Here is a 20,534-nt window from a genome sequence, read left to right on the forward strand (position 1 = left end):
GGAGGACAGAAGACCCTTGCATGCTATGGCCCATGGGGTCACAGAATCAGATATGGCTCAGCAACAACAACTTTCTTTATGGGAAGTACCTTGACATATTCTCAAACACTGGGAGGTCCATTTTTTATTCTTCTCTGCTTCCATTTGTTCTTCCTTCTAATCTTTCTACCCTGGGTCTATATCCTCCTCTGTTTCCCTGAGTCTTTTTCTTTTCTATTTCCCTCTTGGGTCTTTTCTTCCTTCCGCTTATGTACTGCTTCTTTCTCCCCAATGAACTAAAGAACTGAGAAGCATTTCTCTGCCAGACCTTTTATCTTTCACAGAACAGAGACCAGTTTTCCCTTAGGGTACATATACTTGGACAAATGATTTCATGTCTCCAGGCCTTAGTTTTCCCATCTGTTAAATGAAGAAAATCCTGATTCCCTTTCAGAGCTATCGTGAACATCAAAGAAGACAACTGATTTCTGGCAGAGTGGAATGAGTGGTAGATTTGGAATTAGTGGACATGAGTGTGAGTATCACATCTACTACTTATTATTGATGTGACCTTGGGCAAAGTCATGGAGACATTCTGTCTCAATTCCTCATCTATAAAATGGAGAGGTGACCTCTAAAGGTTCCCTCTACCTCTAAAGCAATGATTCCATGTTGTCTATAGAATAGACTCTCTCTCTCTCTCTCTTTCTCTCTCTCTCTCTCTCTCTCTCTCTCTCTCTCTCTCTCTCTCTCTCTCTCTCTCTCTCTCTCTCTCTCCCTTACTTTAATTTCTCATTTATTTTCCTCCTTCCTCTCTTCCTTTTTCTTTTGCCTTCCTTCTTTTCTATCCTTTCTTCTTCCTTGGGAAATTCATTTTACCTTCTTGGGCCCCATCAAAAAAATGAGGGGATTGGTCTAGATGGTTGGCCTGAGGTTCCCTTTTATTTTAAAACTATGATCTCTCTTTGGACCTCAGTTCTCTCACTTATAAAACGAAAGCATTGGAGCAGATGAAATCTAATATCCTTTATAGCTTGAAACCATATAAATCTTTACCCCTGCTTCCCACTCCTCCATCCTATGTCTAGTTGTAAAAGATTTTGATTTAAACAAATGAAGTTTCTTTAAAGTTCTTTGATGAATAAGAAGTAGTGAGCTCCCCATCCCTGGCAGAAAACCAGCAGAAGCTAGATGATACAGTGTCAGGCTCTATGGGGGATTCCTCTCCTGAGTGAGACCTCTGTGCTTGACATATAGTAACCACTTAATGTTTAACTGACCTTTCCCAAGTCTGAGAATCTAAGGATTTAAGTGGTTCTAGGATTCTATGAGGTTCCTTGATAAAGGGTCTCATGACAGAACCCTGCTGTGTTTGAGATTAGGAATGGATGGTTGCTCCACTTTATATTAACTCTTAGAAACCACATTTTCCTTTTTCACAGTTTAGCCTAGAAGTGGGGGCTGGGGGTGGGGGAAGAGTTGGGCCTGGTTAATTATTCAATGATTTAAATAAGATAACAAAGGTTGTTTTCTATTGATTTGCATATAAAAGTTATGAAACCCAATATATTGTGAACACAGACAAATTAGTAGCCCATAAAAAGCATGACTGAATTACTGTTTTATTAAAGCGCTAAGAGAACTCACCAAAGCATCGGAAAATAAAGGTCAAAGGGAAGAGAAGAATCTCACCATGTGCAATTTAATGGGCCCAGCAAAGGCATGCACGTCTAACTCCTGGGCATCAAAATTTATATTTTTCAACATAGCCATCATTTCTTTTACTCTATTGGGTGTTTTAAATGTGCTCTTGTGTATATAATATTAATTTAGTCATAAAATAAAAGGCAGTAATTCAGATAGTCGCCCATGTGAGCTATTAAATCCAAAGAGCTGCATGAAGTATTCGTGGTCTTAGCCGCAGGGTAGGATAGGTGGAAAGAAGCCTACCTTGGGTGTACCGGGAGGGCTGATAGACCTGGCCTCCTAGACTTCTGGTCTAGCTGGAGAAATCAGAGCAATGTGAGGTACCTGTCTGTCTGCAGCCTGACTGAGCAGAACCATAATTGGGGCTTTATTCTAGAAGGCTATGGAGGTTGGCAGGCTTTCTCTTTTTGGTAGTCTGTAAGGAGACTTTATAATCTTCTGCTGGAGTACATTATCATATGACCCAGACTCTATTTCTTTTTTTTTTTTAAACCCTTACCTTCTGTCTTAGAATCAATATTAGGTATTGGTTCTAAGGCAGAAGAGTGGTAAGGGTTAGGCAATGGGGGTTAAGTGACTTGCCCAGGGTCACACAGAGGGAAGTGTATAAGGCCAGATTTGAACCCAGGACCTCCTGTCTCTGGGCCTGACTCTCAATCCACTGAGCTACCCAGCTATTCCCCCCTCCCCCCAATCTCTTTCTTGTCCAGCCATAACCACCAGTCCCAGGGGTCCATCGCCTTTTGCAGCAATGGAAGGTTCTACCTCCCTCCCTAAGCTTCCCAGGAGAAAAGGCTGAGTACTCTGGGGATGTGTGGTAGCCCATCTCTCTCTCTCTCTCTCTCTCTCTCTCTCTCTCTCTCTCTCTCTCTCTCTCTCTCTCTGTGCAATGACAGCTGAAATCTGGGTGTGTTTTATCTACTATTACCCTCACCACAACCATTTTTTTCTATTAGCTGGAAGAATTCCAAGCAAGTACTTGTGACTGAGGAAGGAAGAAGGGAAGGAAGGAAGGAAGGAAGGAAGGAAGGAAGGAAGGAAGGAAGGAAGGAAGGAAGGAAGGAAGGAAGGGAAAGAGGGAAGAAAGGAAGGGAGGGAGGAAGATAGGGAGGGAAGAAGGGAGGGAGGGAAGAAGAAAATAAGGAGGGAAAGAGGGAAGAAAGGAAGGGAGAGAGGAGGGAAGGGAGAAAGGAAGGAAGGAAAGAAGGAAGGAGGGAAGGAAGGAAGGAGAAAAGGAAGGAAAGAAGGAAGGAGGGAGGGAAGGAGAGAGGGAGGGAAGGAAATAAAGAAGGAAGGTAGGAGGGAAGAAAGGAAGGAATGAAAGAAGGATGGAAAGGAGGGAAGGAAGGAAAGAAGGAAGGATGAAAGGAAACAAGTATTTATTAAATGCCTACTATGTGTAAGGCATTGTGCTAAGCACTTTACAAACATACCTCAATTTGTTTAAGCTGCCCCCCCCCCCCCTTAGAAATTCACAGGATTTGGGGCAGCTAGGTAGTACAGTGAATAGAGCACTAGGCCTGGAGTTAGGAGGTGTTAGGTTTAAATCTTTCTAGACTTTTTAGCTGTATGATTCGAGGTAAATCACTTACCCCCAGATCCCTAGCCCTTATTGCTCTTCTGCCTTAGAATTGGTATTTGGTATTGATTCTAAGTCAGAAGGGAAGGGTTTGAAAAATATTCATAGGATCATAGAATTTAGGGTTAGGAGAAACCGTTCAGATCTTCTCTCATTTTATAGATGAGGAAACTGAGGTAGATTAGAGAGGAAAAAGATTAAGGTCAAAGTCACACAATCAGTTAGTGAAAGATTGGGGATGTATGGCACAGGTTCTGACTCCTGATCCAGTGCTTTCCTATATAGGGCTGTTTCTTATCACAATGAAGGAGGACCCAATCCCATCTCAAGGCAAATCTGGGAAATGATGAACTGGCTTGTCTAAGGGACTTGCTCGTGTGGGCCCTGGGGAGGGAAGCATCAGGCATCCCTTCTAATTGTGAGGAAGAGACACAGCCTTCAGCCTTCAAGGTGCCCTGTGGTTCAGGACTGGGAGAAAGAAACTTAACTACTCTGAGAGACAGAAAAACAAAGAAAGATTTAGGAGTATCTCAAAAGCAGGACCCAGAAACAAATGCCAAAAATCCTGAAGTTCCCTATGTGAAATGATGTATGGAGTTGGAAATACTAGAAGAGTTTTCTCCCAAATTTCTCAAAGTAGGATATTAAGAGCAATAACTGTAAGATACATTTAAATACAGAAAGCTGTAGATAATGGAGGGTACCTTAGAGATCTTCTAGTCCAGGGGTTTCCAAGGTTTTCTGGTCTCTGTATCCTTTGGTTTTCAGTAAACCTTCCATACTCCCTATTCAGTAAGATAGGAAATGAATTCTAGCATTTATCTTGCAAATGTGGCAAGAAATAAAACAAAGAGATTACTTTTTCAAATAGAAAACTTAATTCAGCAATAACATTTTTAGTGCCATAAAATTTTTAAATTTTTACTAGAACACCAACAGATTAGTGAAGTCTTGGGTCCTATTTTTTGTCCCTTGATTTATTCTTGGAATAGTTTGTTTGTTTGTTTTTAACTTTACCTTCCATCTTGGAATTGATAGTATCAGTTCCAAGGTAGAAGAGCAGTAGGGCTAGGCAGTGGGGATTAAGTGACCTGCACAGAGTCACATAGCTAAGAAGTGTCTGAAGTCACATTTGAACCCAGGACCCCTCATCTTCAGACCTGGCTATGTATAAACTGAGAAACCTAGCTGCCCCTATTCTTGGCATAGTTTTTGAAAGGGATTCTGATGTGTCATGTTTAGTTCTTGCTTTGGATTCTATTACTGAGTATTGAGAATTTCTATTTATAAAGATAGGTTGTTTAAAAAACACTAAAAATTAAAGGTTCACGAGCATATTTTATAAGAATAAGACACACTCCTCCAAAGATACACCAAAAAACTTCATAACTTCACTGATTCAAAATCTGTTTGGGGTTTCTGGTTGTTGAAAAGATCGATGAGTTCATCTTTCACTAGGTTGTTGCTGCTGATTTTTTTCTAGCTCAGTATGAAAAATGTTTCATATCTAGACCTCATTCATTTAGTTTTGGTCAATAGGAATTATTCCCTTACTATCATTTTCAAATTTTTCAGATGCTATTTCTCACCTCCCCATTTCCTCATTGTTTGTCCTCTACACCACGTTTTGTTTTTTTAACTAACATTACTCCTTTTGAAATTTTGACAGAATAATATAATTGTTTGCCAAGTAGTGTCCATACACCCTTGTGGATACTCTTTCTATGCCCTCAGGGGGTTGGACTATCCCAGTCCGGGAAGCTCCGTTCTTGTCAAGCCCTCTCATTTTGCTCTGCTGTGAGCAACTGTCTCTTGTTGTCATGCTGACAGAGCTCCCGGCTTCCCCCTTTGCTGCTGTTTCTGCCCTTGGTGCTGACTCTTATTACTTCTAAAGTCAGACTAATTTAATCCACTACAAAGGTCACCCCCAACATTCAAAAAGCACAATTCCTTTCTTTATAGTTATAATGCATGAGTAACATTGGGAAAGCATATGGGACTTTGGAAAGACACTTCTCTGAAGGCTAAACGAGTTCTCCATCTGAAACGAGTGGTGATATGAATAGATTTAGAGCTGGAAGGAGGGGATGGAATGGAAGAAGCATTTATATGTGACCTTCTATGTGTCAGGCACAGTACTAAACTCTTTACAAGTATTGTATTATTTGATCTTCACAACAATTTCTAGTGGTAGGTTTTATTTTTGTCCTCGTTTTACAGCTGAGGAAACTGAGGTTTAAGTGACTGTGGTAGGTGGAAGATGGGAATAAAAGTTGGAACTTCTGAGTATATTGATTTATTAAGCAGTGCATACCAATTGCATAACAAATTGGGACCAGGCCTCCTCAGTTTTGGCACTGGACCCCAAATACAGGGGGAGACACATTTTTATGAATTAAAATTAATCAAATAAGACCAACCAATTAAAAGAAGACAATTACCTGGGATGCAAAATTTGGTAATCTGATTTCTAATTGGAGGACAGATTAGTGACTTGCCAAGAGAGAGAGTTAACAGGGGCAATTTTCTGAAATCAGAAAAAAGAATTTCACTCAAAAGTGTCTGTCTTCAAATAAAAGAAAATGGAAACAATAACTGATTAACCTGCACAGGATCATTTTCAGATAATATATATGGATTGCTTGAGAAATGTAATTGTGAGTAAACTCTTTGCATGAATTTTTATATCTAACTGGGTTTCTGGTCAGCATAAACTAGGTTCTTAGTTAAAAGTCTCTAAGCAAAAGGTAAAAGGCCCAGCTTCCTAACCATATAGGCCTGGGTTAAAATAATGCGATAAACTCTCTGACAATTTCCATAATTAAATAAGACACTGGACCCCAAATAGATGGGTCACAAGATGGAGTCAGTGTAGTTCATTCAGCTCTCACATGACTTGACCAGGATCACACAGCTAGTAAGTAAACCTTAAAAATTCTATACTCCAACTCTTCATTTTGCAGTTGGGGAAACTGAGGGAACTGGCTTAGCCAGGGTCAGGTCTTCTGACTCCAAGTACAGTGTTTTATTATTACACACAAGTGATTCCTTGTTTAAATGAATTTAGTAACAACAACAATAATAATAGCCAACATGTGTATAGTGCTTTAATATCTGCAAAGTGCATTACAAATAATACCTCATTTGATCCTTACAACAACCCTAGGAAATAGAAGCCATTATTATCCCATTTTATAGGTGGATAAACTTGGGAAGATGGGAGTTGAGTGGTTTGTTTAGGATCACAAAACTAGTAAGATTCAGAAATTGGATTTGAACTCGCCTTCCTAACTCTAGATCCAGCACTCTATCCACCTAGCTACCTCTTCATGGTTCCTAGTAGGTATTACTTAAAAGTTAATCTAATAAAGCCACCACTGTTCAATTGAGAATGAATTCATATAGAAAATAGAGGCCATGAAGTTTGCTCCCTCTCTTTGTAAAGGAGATACTACATTAGTTTTGATGAAGAGAAAATGAAAATATTAACAACACTTTACATAGACATTCAAAAGGCATGCCACAGTTTCTAAAATCTTTTTACATCTTTCTTTGAGACCCACAGCAATGCTATGAATGAAGTAGAGTAGGGATTATTATCCTCATTTTATCAATGAGGAAACTGAGGCTGAAACTGAAAGGATCTTAGAGGTCATTAAGTCCAAACCCTTTATTTTACAGGTGGGGAAACAAAGACCCAGAAGGAAGTTACTTGCTCAATCCCACAGCTGGTGAGCAGTTGTCTGAGCTGGTACCAAGTGTAGGTCTTCCAACTCTCAATCCAATGCACATTCTACTCCACTAGGGCAGGGGAGCAGGGAGTGGAAAGACACTGTCTAATGAAAGGAACACCGGACTCAAAAGTAAGAAAGATGGATTTGGGTTCTTCTTACAAGCTCAGGGTTACCGTTAGGCATTCACTTCTCACCTTTGTCTCAGTTTCTTCAACTGTAAAGTGAGGCGTTCACAGGAACTAGCTTATGGGATCCAGCTTTTACATTCTCTGGTCTGATGGGACTTCAGTTCCTTACTGATAAAATGATGGGATGGAATCAGGCAGCTTAGAGTGCTTCTATGTCTAACAATCAGTGACTCCAAATCACATAGTGAATAAGCGGACAGAGCTGGGACTTGAACCAAGGTCTCTCATCATTCTATCTTGTGGCTTCATAGTGGGATTTAGGCAGGAGATGGGCTGATTTTCTGGGGGTCAGGAGGGGTGGGAATTTGAAGAAACAGGAGGGGGAGGGTCAGGGGATGGATGGGGGAGGGTCTTTTTGTCAGTTTCCTGCACACACAGCACTTAATTTCCCTGTCGGACCTGCCTCGTCCATCATCTCTGAAAACGCTCCTTTGTACCATTTAATATAAAATGCTGCTCATGGCCCGCAGTCAGCAGGAGGCTCCAGAGGTGCTGGAGGGAACTTAAACAGTGATTAATCAGAGGGAAGGTCCCGCCTTCTGGGGACTTTTAATGCTGCTGCTAGAAGGAAGGCAGGATAATTTATGGCTTATCTTGACCCTCTGAGTAAGGATGGGTGATTAATTTTGGCTCCAGGATTAAGTCAGCAGAAGAAATGTGGAACTTGGTGCTTTTGGCTGTGGGTTTCCATGTCTCAATGAGCAGCCCTGGGGGCTGGTATGGGTCCTACCCACGAAGCTAGGATGGGCCATTCACTTTTTTCTGGGTTAGAATTTCAACCAGTAAACAAGGTAGTTTTGTCTCTTCCCTGTGTGTGTGTTCAGAGACTTTAGAGAAGGGAATGTTTAGAATTTCACACTGGAAGGGGGGTCTTAGAAAATCTTGAGCCTGACCCTCCCCTTTTGAAGATGAGAAGACCTCTAAAGCATGGAAAGGAACTTTCACAAGGAAATGAAGCAGAGCTGGGATTCAAAACCAGATATTTTGGCTCCAAGTTCAATGCTCTTTGCCCTACAACATGGTTCCAAACACTTCTTTTCTACCCTTTGGCATCCTGGTTAAGTCCATTGACCCCTTCTCAAAATCTATTTATTGTCTATATTAATAATTGAAAGAAATGTTTAATTTCAGTTAAGATATTTTTATCATCTCATCACCTTCTCCTTTCTTCTGTATCCTCTTCCTCTTCCTCCTCCTCCTCCTCCTTTTCCTCTTCCTCTTCTTCCACCTAAGACCTCAAGCAGTTCATGGCATTATCTGATGCACTTTCTCAAGTACATATACAGACACAAGAACATAGATATCCGAGAATAGCACACCTCTGGATTTCTACTGTTCTGCCCAAGACATTCTAACTAGATGATTTTGTGCTCTGTCTCTTTCTTTCTCTTAACCCATTCAGCATCTACAGTAACAGCTGGTTTCAAGAACTGTTTTTTCTTCTTTTATCTATTGCCCATAGGCAATTTCAGTTTAAAAAGAGTTTTCTTTAAGGACTATTGGCAACAATTTTTTTCCTTCCTGGCCCCACAGTTCAACTGTGTTGCTCTCTTGATTATGCTCTCAATGTACACATCTCTGAGGCATCATATCTTTTGCTGAAGGAGTATCAGTGAGTAGACTCTTAAATTCCAAGCAGACAAAATTTTCTTAATTACCTACTATGAACAGAACATTGTGTGGCACTGGGGAAGATACAAATATAAGACAGTCTTTCTCTTCATGGAACTTAAGTTCGAATTAACACACAATACAACACAATACAAAATGGAAGCGTAGGGTAACATACTCTATGAGATCCAATGATGGTTTTAGGGTGTCCAACAAAGGTTTTATAGAGTTGTTTTAATAAAGATTTCCTTTTGAGGAGGTGTTATTTGAAGGTTCACATCTTCATTACCAAGTTGTTAGTGATGTGTAAACAAATGCTTAAATAGATGGAAAAGTCCTGCTGAGAATCCTTCTGTAAAGGAAGGAGCTCTGAAAATGCCAGCCCTAGTTTGGAGATATACATATATAAATACATACATACACTCATGTATAGTATGTAAACAGATTTCTATATGGATATTTATGAGGTTGCATATATATACACCCTATCTACATTTTGGGGATGCTCAGGTCATTAAGATAGTATGGAGGTTGTTGGAGTTAGTATGGAAGAAGAATAGAAATGGCCCTAAACTTGACACCAGGAGATTTGGATTCTGGACCTAGTTTTGTCACTACATAGCTCTTTGATTTTGGTTAAGTGACTTCTCCTCTTTGGACCTCAACTGGGATATCACATCCCTCAGAACAGATTTGTAGTGAGTTCTAGAGTATAAATATTACTCAATAAGATATAGACGTGTAAGTGTTATAGACATGTGAGTTTATCATCATTGGTGAATTCTCTCCTCAGAGGGCTTCCTCTGCTAGGTGTTGGGAATGTTATATGAGGGGGTTGGGTCAGTCTCCAGTTCTGGCAGAGAGGTTCTGAGGGATAAAGGCTCCTGACAGCAGCATTAGAATGTTTACTGAAAAAATATTCTTGTCTGACATTTTCAGGGAAAAACCAACAACTTAGTTATGGAAATGGGAAGTATTTGGAAAGGAAGAGAAGGGCAGCCCAGGCATCAGGAATATTTTGAGCAAAGATAGGGAAGTGGGAATGATCCTTGAATATCTGGGAGTCAATAAGGAGAACATCCTGACTAGAGTAGATATTTGGGACAGGAGTACGGCAATTATTATGGGAAAAGTAGTTTGGGGCCATTTAGCAGAGAGCCTTAAATGCCAGGTGAAAGAGTTTTATCTTTATTCTTTCAACTATGAAGTATCAGGGCTTTTGATGAAAGACTCCAATGTTTTTGATTCAGTAGGATAAAATCAGAACTTATTATTCTCTCCTCTTCACCCCCCCCCCCCATCTGTCTCTCTTTCAAACTTCCCTGGCTTTTATATTGGGTGATGTTAGTGGTTCTCAATATTGGGTCTTTGTAATATATACTCTCAGATCCCTATGGTGGGATTACATAATGGAACAACAATCTTTATCAAGTGCTATTCTCCCAAAAGGAATATATTTCTGGGACTTCTGATGCTCTCCTTCAGCTCATGGAGAATGTGATGGATGACTCAAGTTACTGGGACATATTAATTTAACTGGATGAGCTCATTATTTTAAGAAAGATTTTGGACAAGCAGGAGAAGAAGTATGGCCCATGAGTTTAAAGCTAATAATTGAGAGATGCCAGTTCTTCTGAGCCTCTGTCAAGTACATAGGTCACAGAGAGAGAGCACTGACTCAGAGAAGATAGAAACCCTTGTCACCTGGCTGTAACTGTAGAATTATGGGAGCTGATGAGTTTTCTAAGTTTATGGCTGCTATTCTCAAATATGTGAAGAATTATTCTATCACTACAAAGCTTCTTAATGATTTCCACTCTGAATATACTAGGAGTTCTCAGAAGTATGGAAGGGGATATTTGGAACTAATTGGTACCTTTTGGATTTTACCAGAGTGGAAATGTGAACATTAAGAAGTTTTGCCTATTCACTGATGTTGGTTTTTACAGATCTACAGTCCCTTTGTGCTATAGATCAAAGTCAACTTAGATGATCTAGGAGTAATTTTATACCAGGAAATGGTTCCTTAGCCACAGTGAGATTCATTAACCCATCGATAAGTTGAAATTTTTGTCCTTAGCATGGGCTGTGGTTGAATAGCTTTGCAATATCTTTTTTAGTAATGTCTTTTTTTAAATATTTATCTTGGATAAATATATAGAACAAAGTCTACCAGATTTTAATTATTCCCCTTATCCCTTGCAATCTAGTTCTATAGATTGGTAGTTGGATGTGGTTGACTGTTGTGAGAAGTTATTCAGATCAACTTTGGGTCATTACAAAATAGGTCTTCTAGTATTAGAAGAATCAAGTTTTGCTACAAATATTTAAAGAAACAGTCACTACCTCCCCAGGAATACTATCTTCATCAGCAGAATTGTAAATGGATGACATCTTTCCTAGGTCAAGTACAAGGTGGATAGGAAGATGGAAAAGTCTGTCTATATCCTCTCTACATAACTGGGTCAGCAGGAAAAGCAAATGAAAAGGGAGCTTTAGAACCCTGTGGGAATCAGCACATTCATGTCTCTTGGCTTGAGGTTATGGACCCGTGGAGCTGGTTTCTTTCCTTCCATTCCTGGAAGGTCCATCTTAGGTGGCTTGAAGGCTGCTGGGTCTTCTGTAATTCTAGTAGCCTGAGCCCAAATGAGCTCCACTGGTGATGGTTTCTGCATACCTCTGTAGGACTGGATACTGAAACCTGAATCGGATTTCTGAAGCGTTCTTGGTCCAAAAAGGCTCCATTTTTCAGATGAGGGTTTGTCTCTATCTCCATTTCCAGAGTCCATACTGCTGATGTCTAGGCCCGGTAAAGAATTAGAAGATCCATGAGCAAACCAACCTCTGGGCTTTTGCCTGGGAGAAGAATGGGGTGTGCTACTTTGAGTGGACTGGGCTGAAACAGTCAATCTATCATCTTTTGTTATTTCTCCATTTTGCAATTTCAATTTATGGACAGCCTCCGCCACATGATGGGACTTGGCTTCTTCTGTGGCGAGGCCTTTATGGGGAGTATATCCTGCGTCTCTCAGCCCTGCTTGCTGTTCAAAGCGTTGGATGCTCTCTTGTGTCTGTTTTGTAATTAGAGAATTCATGATGACATGCATAGCTTTGGCCTTCACCACTGGGACCTTGTTCATTTGGTCACTGGAAGCTGAGGGGGTTATGGAAGGAGAGGACAAACTAGTTTCACCATCCTCAACCTTGGAAAGCTGTTGGTACTTCCAATCTGGGATGACCGGCTTTTTCCATAGAACCTTACTGCACATGTCTGATGAAGGCGGAGTCATCGGTGTGGGATCCTCCAGGACATCATCATAACTGAATGCCCGAGGATGCATTCCAATTGGTAGGGACATCTTGCCTAGAAGCCCACCTGCACTGTGCTCAATGGCAGCTGGGTCTCCATGGGGAGGAAGAAGGGGGTGAAGGGAGAAGCGGGGAAGAAGAGACAGTCCGCAGCCCGAGGCTTCGCCATGGACAGGAAGTTGAGACTAACCAGGCTCTAGGCCCCCATTGCTCTCTAAGCGCCAAAGCAAGAAGCGAACGGAGGCCATGATGCAAGTTGCGCCAAGACCTAAACGGACGCAGCTGAGAAATAAGTGAAGCTTTAGTAATGTCTTTTAATTTATTTTTATTTTCTAATTTTAAAATGTATTTTGCTGATAATAGTTTAGTCCTTTGTAGTTGATCATTATACAAATTTCTGTTACTATATATGCTGTTCTCCTGGTTCTGTTTACTTTGTGTCAGTTCATATGAATATTTCCAGATTTTTCTGAATGCTTCCTGTTTGACATTTCTTATGGCATAAGAGTAGGCTACTACAACCATGTATCATGACTTATCCAGCTACTCTCCAACTGATGGGTATTCTCTTAATTCCCAGTTCTTTGTCACCACAAAAAGAGTTGCTAAGAATATTTTTGTACAAGTAGATCCTTTTCCCTTATTGCTGATTTCTTTGAGATATGGACACAGTAGTGGTATTGTTGACCCTTTGGGTATAGTTCCATAATGCTCTCCAGAATGGTTATATCAGTTCACAGTTCCACTAACATCTTTTTATTTTTTATTTTTAACATCTTAGTAATTTTCTGGATATCTTCTCCCTCCCTCCAACCCCATTGAACCATTTATTGTAACAATGAACAATGAAGTGAAAACAATCAATAAGGTGACTGTGCACTGACAAGTGTTATTTTGGATGTCACTAGCTTCTCCTCCTCCTCCTCCTCATATCACCAGGTCAGGAACAAAGTCCCTTTTGACTTCTATTTCTCTCTAACTAATACACACAGGCATGCACATACCCACTTGCATATTGTATAATTGGAAGGAAATCTGTTACCCTAAAAACTGCATTTCCCAGGAGCCCACTGAGTTCCTGTCATGATGTAGATAGAGAGATGTATTGAGTTTTCTTCCTGGGCTCTCTCTCTCTTTGCTTTCTAGGTTGTGGCTGTGGTGGTAATCGGGGTTTTTGAACATGTAGATTAGTCATGGGAATGTGTTTTTTATTTTGTTACTGTTTTATTCCTTTATTTCTAATGGTCATTAATAAATCTCTTAAAATATAATATTTTAATTTTTATAATGATATTAATTTTTACAATATACATACACACACCCTGATGGAAATAACCTATTTAGCACTGGCTGAGGTTGAACATCTCTCAACCCTCTATAACTAGCCTTGACTCCAGGATTCCACCAACTCCTTCCTTAATCACCAGGCATCTTACTTTCTGCTTTTTTTTTCTTTCAGATTGATAATCAAATCAACATTAATTTTGCTATGGTGAAGAGTGTGATAGCCAAATGACCTATGATGGCTTCATGCAGAATCCCCATGATTCTTAGCTGTGACTGTGAAGGTCAAAGCTCTGACCTACACACTGTGGTCCTTAGTTCTAATCAATATCCAAGTCCATCCTTCTGGTATCCTTCTCAAGGATGGGGAAGATATACAGAATCACAACTAGCACATTTCTTTTTTTTCTCTATTTTTATTTTCCATTTATTTTTTAACATTATTTTATTTGGTCATTTCCAAACATTATTCATTGGAGACAAAGATCATTTTCTTTTCTCCGCCCCTCCCCCCCCAGCCGACGCGCAATTCCATGTGTTCTTGATTCAAACCCATTTCCATGTTGTTGGTATTTGCATTAGAGTGTTCATTTAGAGTCTCTCCTCAGACATGTCCCCTTAACCCCCGTAGTCAAGCAGTTGCTTTTCCTCAGTGTTTTTACTCCCACAGTTTGTCCTCTGCTTGTGGATAGTGTTTTTTTCTCCTAGATCCCTGCAGATTGTTCAGGGACATTGCATTGACACCAATGGAGAATTCCATTATGTTCAATTGTACCACAGTGTATCAGTCTCTGTGTACAATGTTTTCCTGGTTCTGCTCCTTTCACTCTGCATCACTTCCTGGAGGTTGTTCCAGTCTCCATGGAATTCCTCCACTTTATTATTCCTTTTAGCACAATAGTATTCCATCACCAACACAATTTGTTCAGCCATTCCCCAATTGAAGGGCATCCCCTCACTTTCCAATTTTTGGCCACCACAAAGAGTGCAGCTATGAATAATCTTGTACAAGTCTTTTTCCTTATTATCTCTTTGGGGTACAAACCTAGTAGTACTATGGCTGGATCAAAGGGCAGACAGTCTTTTGTCGCCCTTTGGGCATAGTTCCAAATTGCCCTCCAGAATGGTTGGATCAATTCACAACTCCATCAGCAATGAAGTAATGTCCCAACTTTGCCGCATTCCCCTCCAGCATTCATTACTTTCCTTTGCTGCCATGTTAGCCAATCTGCTAGGTGTGAGGTGATACCTCAGAGTTGTTTTGATTTGTATCTCTCTGATTATAAGAGATTTAGAACACTTTTTCATGTGCTTATTAATAGTTTTGATTTCTTTATCTGAAAACTGCCTATTCATGTCCCTTGCCCATTTATCAATTGGAGAATGGCTTGATTTTTTGTACAATTGATTTAGCTCTTTGTAAATTTGAGTAATTAAACCATTGTCAGAGGTTTTTATGAAGATTTTTTCCCAATTTGTTGTTTCCCTTCTGATTTTAGTTACATTGGTTTTGTTTGTACAAAAGCTTTTTAATTTGATGTAGTCAAAATTATTTATTTTACATTTTGTGACTCTTTCTAAGTCTTGCTTGGTTTTAAAGTCTTTCCCTTCCCAAAGATCTGACATGTATACTATTCTGTGTTCACCTAATTTACTTATAGTTTCCTTCTTTATATTCAAGTTATTCACCCATTGTGAGTTTATATTGGTGTAGGGTGTGAGGTGTTGATCCAAACCTAATCTCTCCCACACTGTCTTCCAATTTTCCCAGCAGTTTTTATCAAATAACTAGATTTTTGTCCCAAAAGTTGGGGTCTTTGGGTTTGTCAAAGACTGTCTTACTGAGGTCATTTACCCTAAGTCTATTCCACTGATCCTCCTTTCTGTCTCTTAACCAGTACCAAATTGTTTTGATGACCACTGCTTTGTAATATAGTTTGAGATCTGGGACTGCAAGGCCACCTTCCTTTGTATTTTTTTCCATTATTTCCCTGGATATCCTTGATCCTTTCTTCTTCCAAATGAACTTTGTTATGATTTTTTCTAAATCAGTAAAGAAAATTTTTGGTAGTTCAATGGGTATGGCACTAAATAGATAAATAAGTTTGGGTAGGATGTAACTAGCACATTTCTTGACAGAGACTTGATTGAGGGAGATCTATTCCCTAACAATGGCCATGGTTTGGAAGAATGTCAAGAGGAACAAGTAAAGATACCACTCCACTTTATTGTCAAGAACTCCAGTCAGATAAGTCCTGTTGTAAAATTTTGTCTTCCTAGTGAAAACACAAGATAGCAGTCTGGTAGGAAGCTGCCTGAAATCAAGTCATTAGGTTCCAGTCTACAAACTAGGCCCAGAGACAGTCACATATTGCCCCATAGTTATCTAGCAAATAGGACAGGTGCATAAGAGAGCTGAGGAACTCTCAACCAAAGGCCCTATCTATTTACTAGATATAGATGGATCATGGGCACCATAGGACAGCCCTTCTGGTAGTAATTCAGGTCAATATTTGGATCAAGTGGAAACCAAGTTTGGGAGCACCATGGTGGAATACAGAAATCTGTCTTGGCTGCCTTAGTCTGAAGAAGGCCAGGCCTGCCTTGATGAGTAAGAGGAAATAAATTTGGGGTCTGTTTTCTATCTACTCATCTAGTCTTGGAGGTGCCAAAGGAACAGATGCCACACATAGACCTTGACTTTGTGGGAGTAGAAGATAGCTCTCTTTGATCTAGGCTGTGTATAGCCTCAGAATTGGGGCTATAGGCCAGTTGGGCCTAATTATACCTGCTCTCCAATAGAGGATGAGAGATGGAATATTCAGAAGTGATAGCACATCTTCATAGATATGCCCAGACTACCTAATCTGTGATTAGACTCACAGGATCTTGGGGTGACAAGCAAAAAAGTCACTCACACAAATAGACTGCATTCAAGGGAAGAGGGTATATTTGTGTAAGGTTAAGGGGCAACCATTGGAGGCAGAATGTGGTGGTGATGCTGATAAACCCTTTCTACTTATTCATAGTGGATGCCTAGGGCCCATTAGCAAGAAGGGCTTGTTTTTGTATATTAGACAGAAGACACAGATGGGAAAAAGAGGCAGAGATACTAAGCTTCAAAGGAACCAGGAGAGAGAGAAAGGTTAAGTCTTCAAGCGCTTGGAGTAGACATCCCCTGCTAACTCATTAATGAGTTTGAGGCCTGTTGGTTATCCTCAACCTGTTTAGACTATCTGGGAAGTTCATGGAGGACTAGTACCTCTGGTGTGAGGGCTTGCTGAGTCCTTTTCAGAGCAGTTTATCCGTCTTTGGTGTCCACCTTTCACCCAGTTCTCACCCGTGGCTCCAAGAAGCTATAGCTTGTGACAGTGGCCACATCCTTGTGTGCACTGTATAGGTTTTAAGGGAAGATGGCACCCACAAGAGGAGAAGGAGGTCCTTCAGGAAGGGGTGGAAAAAAATCTCCTGGAGGTTGAGAGGCAAAGGTCTCCTTTGAGTTAAGCTCCTTAACAGAGGGGATTATCTTATTCTTATATTTGTATCTTTAACACCCAAGACAGTGTTTGGCATGTAATAGATACTGAATAAATGCTCATTGATTGGTTGTGGTTGTCATTGAGTTAAATAAAGCCTATCCAGAATTTGATGTCTTGTTAATCTGAAGGGTTGTAGTGGGAGCTAAGGGGGCACAAAATGATCCAGATACTGGTTGTTTCCAGCCTGGAGTTGGGGCATGAGCCAGGGTTTTTGGATGGTGTGTTTGTTTTTCATGAGAGACATGAACCAGGTATAGATGTTCCAAAGATTTTCTTGTGTGGGAACTTGAGCTGGAGAGATTTTTGTGAGAAACTCCCACCGAAAATGTATGCCTGTGTTTATTAAATGCTAGGAGCCAGGACCTAATGGATACAGCTTTCAGGAGTCTCTTCCTGTGTGGTTTATACTTCCAGCAGGCACTTGATCAATGTTAGCTTGCTGATGAAGTAGTCTCTCCACAGGTTCATTTGCCAATCTATCGAGGTGCTTACTTGGCCTTGGATGCCCTAAGACCCAAGCCTGGGCCTCCAATAGCCTTTCCTGGTGGCAGGCCTCAGCTAGTGTCTGCAGCCGATCCATCAGAAGGGAGCAAAATGATGGGACAATTTCCAATGGTGATTTCTTAACTGACAGGGAAATGAATGTTCTCTATTATAGGCATTTAATCAGTGCCAAGTCCCCCGGAGCCTGGAAATGGGCTGAGGAGATGAAAGATGGATTGGATGGAATAGATCAAGTATAAAAGAGGAATACTTCATAACAAAATAAATGAGGTGTTTGCTTTCCCAGGCCATCAGGAAGATGGGGAGTTAGCAGGAGGGTTATGAAGAACAAGACAGGGAAAGCACGAAGACTTAGAACTTCTTAAGAGAATCATAGGGCAATGATTTGAACCAGACATAGCACAACTTGTAATTAGGTGCCCAGTGGCCCAGCAGCAATGATTGGTTTGGGAAAGAGACTGATGGATACGATGAATAGGGCACTGCCTCTTTCCCACTACCCTGCTGATCCAGGAGGAGAAAGGGTGATGAGACTTTATCCAGTGGAATACTCAGTGACTTAATTCCCTGGCTGGGAAATGCATCTCATGTCTGTCCAGATGTCTATAAGCAGGGTTACCAAAATCAAAATGAAGTATTACCTGACAACAAGAAGACACGAAAGCATGAATTCTTCTGGCCAATTCTGCTAAATACTTACCAGTGGGCATCCAGTGTTCTTTTGTGCTTCAGTTTTCTCATCTTCAAAATAAAGAGTACTGGGCTAGAAGAGAGATTCTTAACGTGGGGGAAGAAGCCTGTGATCCTGGATGAGAAAAAACATGACATCTTTATTTTTACGAACTTCTACCGAAATTTAACATTTTATATGCAGATAACAAACCATTGCTCTGAGAATGGGTCCATAGACCTCATTAGTGTAAGAAGAAATTTAATTAAGTAATTTTATATCACTTATAGGGATTCCTCTATAATAGTCTGATAAGCTGTAACTGTGGTTTAAATAAGATATAATAGTAATAGTATTAAAAGCTTCTTCAGTGATGAAAGAGCTTGTCTACCTCTTTTTTCTCCCTGCCATACACTCTAGAGAATGTGACAAGAGGAAACTGGGGCCCTCACTTAGTCCTGCAGCATCATAATCAAGTGACTGAAGAAGGGAAAGGAGAAGGGGTGGGAATGACCCCAGTCATAAGCCCTTTACTGGAATTTATTAACCCTTTCAGTAAAATGTTACCAAACTCACTTTAGGAACATGTTCTGAATATCTTTCCTGTTGATTACTTCTGTTAAGCAACTACCCAAACAAAGCCTAAACAGCTCTCGTTGTCTGGATAGCAGATGTCTCAGGCAACAGACTGGGTGTGGCTTTGCAGACTTCTGACTGTATTTTGTGCCCACAAAATAAAATCAATTCTTGGCTCAGGTAACTGGCCCAGTTCTTTTAATTTCTTTTACCAAACTGCCAAGAGGTCCAGGATAGACAAAAAGATGTTAATAGTCCTCCAAGCTAGAGGGCCTTTGAAGTTCCTTATACCAAGGACATTCTATTGATCTATCTATCTATCTACATGCCATTTTCTATAAACCCCTCCCTGGTTTTTTTTTGCCTGTTCTTGATTAAATGATTCAGTCAGGGATGATTTCCCGCCCCTGCCCCCATTGAACAGGCCATTGCTAGGCAACCCTGGCACTTATCTAGCATCCTTTACAAATCTGATATTTGACTGGTGCCATAGCACAGTTTTCATTAGGACAATATCTAAGCTTTATTAGAACCAAAAGCTTCTTGATCCCAAAACCTTATATGTATACATACATACATACATACATATATATATATATGTATATATATATATATATATATGTATGTGCCCTCAAATTAGAGCCTGAACACTTGTCAGCTCTATCAGAGCTAAAAAGGGCTATCCTGTCTGTCCCCGCTCTAGGCATCCCAGATTACAACAAGCCATTTACTTTGTGCATGAGTGAAGAGGAGTAGCTTCTGGTGTTTTAACTCGGATTTTGGGACCTTCTCAATGCCCAATTGCTTATTATTCTGCTCAATTGGACCCAGTAGCAGCAGGAGCACCTCCATGTCTTAGAGGAGTAGCTGCTATAGCCTTACTAGTGATGAAAACTGTTGCTCTAGTATTGGGATGTCCATTAACGATTATGTTCCCACATGAGGTAGAAACATTGTTGCTAAGGCATAGAACACAGGCATTCTCGGATCAGAGAATTACAAGATATGAAATAACCTTATTAAATAGCGAAAACATTACCTTGAAACATTGTACTACTCTTAACCCTGCCACCTTGCTTCCAGATTTACCAACTTCAGGAGAACCATTACACAATATAACAAGTATTTAATAATGCTAGAATAGAGTGATTGCTTGGTCAAACACAGGGTTAATACTGAGATAGTATTAGGATTATGAGGTTAAAGGAGTCTTAGTATGGGGATATGATTAGGGTGATCTCAGGTCATCCTCCCCACTCTTCTTCCACTAGAACTTGAACTCTGTCCCTGGAATCCTGGGTTCTCAAGGATGAGCTTTTGTCATATCTTGCTGCAATCAGAAACCACAACACTTCCCATCATGTTGCTTTGTGGACCACTTCTCCTTCTAGCTATCCTATAAATATTGTCTTCCTTTATTAGAATGTAAGATCTTTGAGGATAGAGACTGACTTGCTTGCTTATTTTTGTATAACCAATGCTTAATAGAGTGCTTGGCATATAGTAGGTACTTAATAAATGCCTTTTCCTCCCTCCTTCCCTTCCTTCCTTTATTCCCTTCTCCTTCTCTCCCTTCTTCTTTCCTTCCTCTCACCCTCCTTTCTTGCCTTCTTTCCATCTCAATTTCCACCTGTTTATATGTCATTAACTGCCTGCTGAACTACTTCTCCTATATGTTCCATCTTCAACTCAGATTAGACATGTGCAATATAGAACAGATTATGTAAAGCACTTTGTAGATCTTGAGGCATTGTGTAAAGATTGGCAGTTTGGGATTAGTGGAGTGGTGCCAAGAGTTATGTGGTATAGTGGAGTTAGTTAGCCTTGGAGTCAGGATGAGCTGGGTTCAAATTC

The 20,534-nt window shown here is 40.3% G+C and overlaps 1 protein-coding gene across 1 annotated transcript; it reads right to left on the reverse strand.

The window, feature by feature from the left end:
- Window positions 1-11,261: 11,261 nt before the first annotated feature.
- On the reverse strand, window positions 11,262-12,296 carry LOC100020090 (putative monooxygenase p33MONOX). Its single transcript, XM_056826320.1, has one exon. It carries the CDS (start codon window positions 12,155-12,157, stop codon window positions 11,294-11,296), a length of 864 nt encoding a protein of 287 aa, XP_056682298.1. The 5' UTR covers window positions 12,158-12,296; the 3' UTR covers window positions 11,262-11,293.
- Window positions 12,297-20,534: the final 8,238 nt, after the last annotated feature.

The sequence above is a fragment of the Monodelphis domestica genome, chromosome 1, assembly GCF_027887165.1.
Source record: "Monodelphis domestica isolate mMonDom1 chromosome 1, mMonDom1.pri, whole genome shotgun sequence".
NCBI classification, from domain to species: Eukaryota; Metazoa; Chordata; class Mammalia; order Didelphimorphia; family Didelphidae; genus Monodelphis; species Monodelphis domestica.

What these genes read in the sequence shown, in the direction of transcription:
- LOC100020090 (XM_056826320.1), bottom strand. Translation starts at nt 12,157, where the DNA reads ATGTCCCTACCAATTGGAATGCATCCTCGGGCATTCAGTTATGATGAT.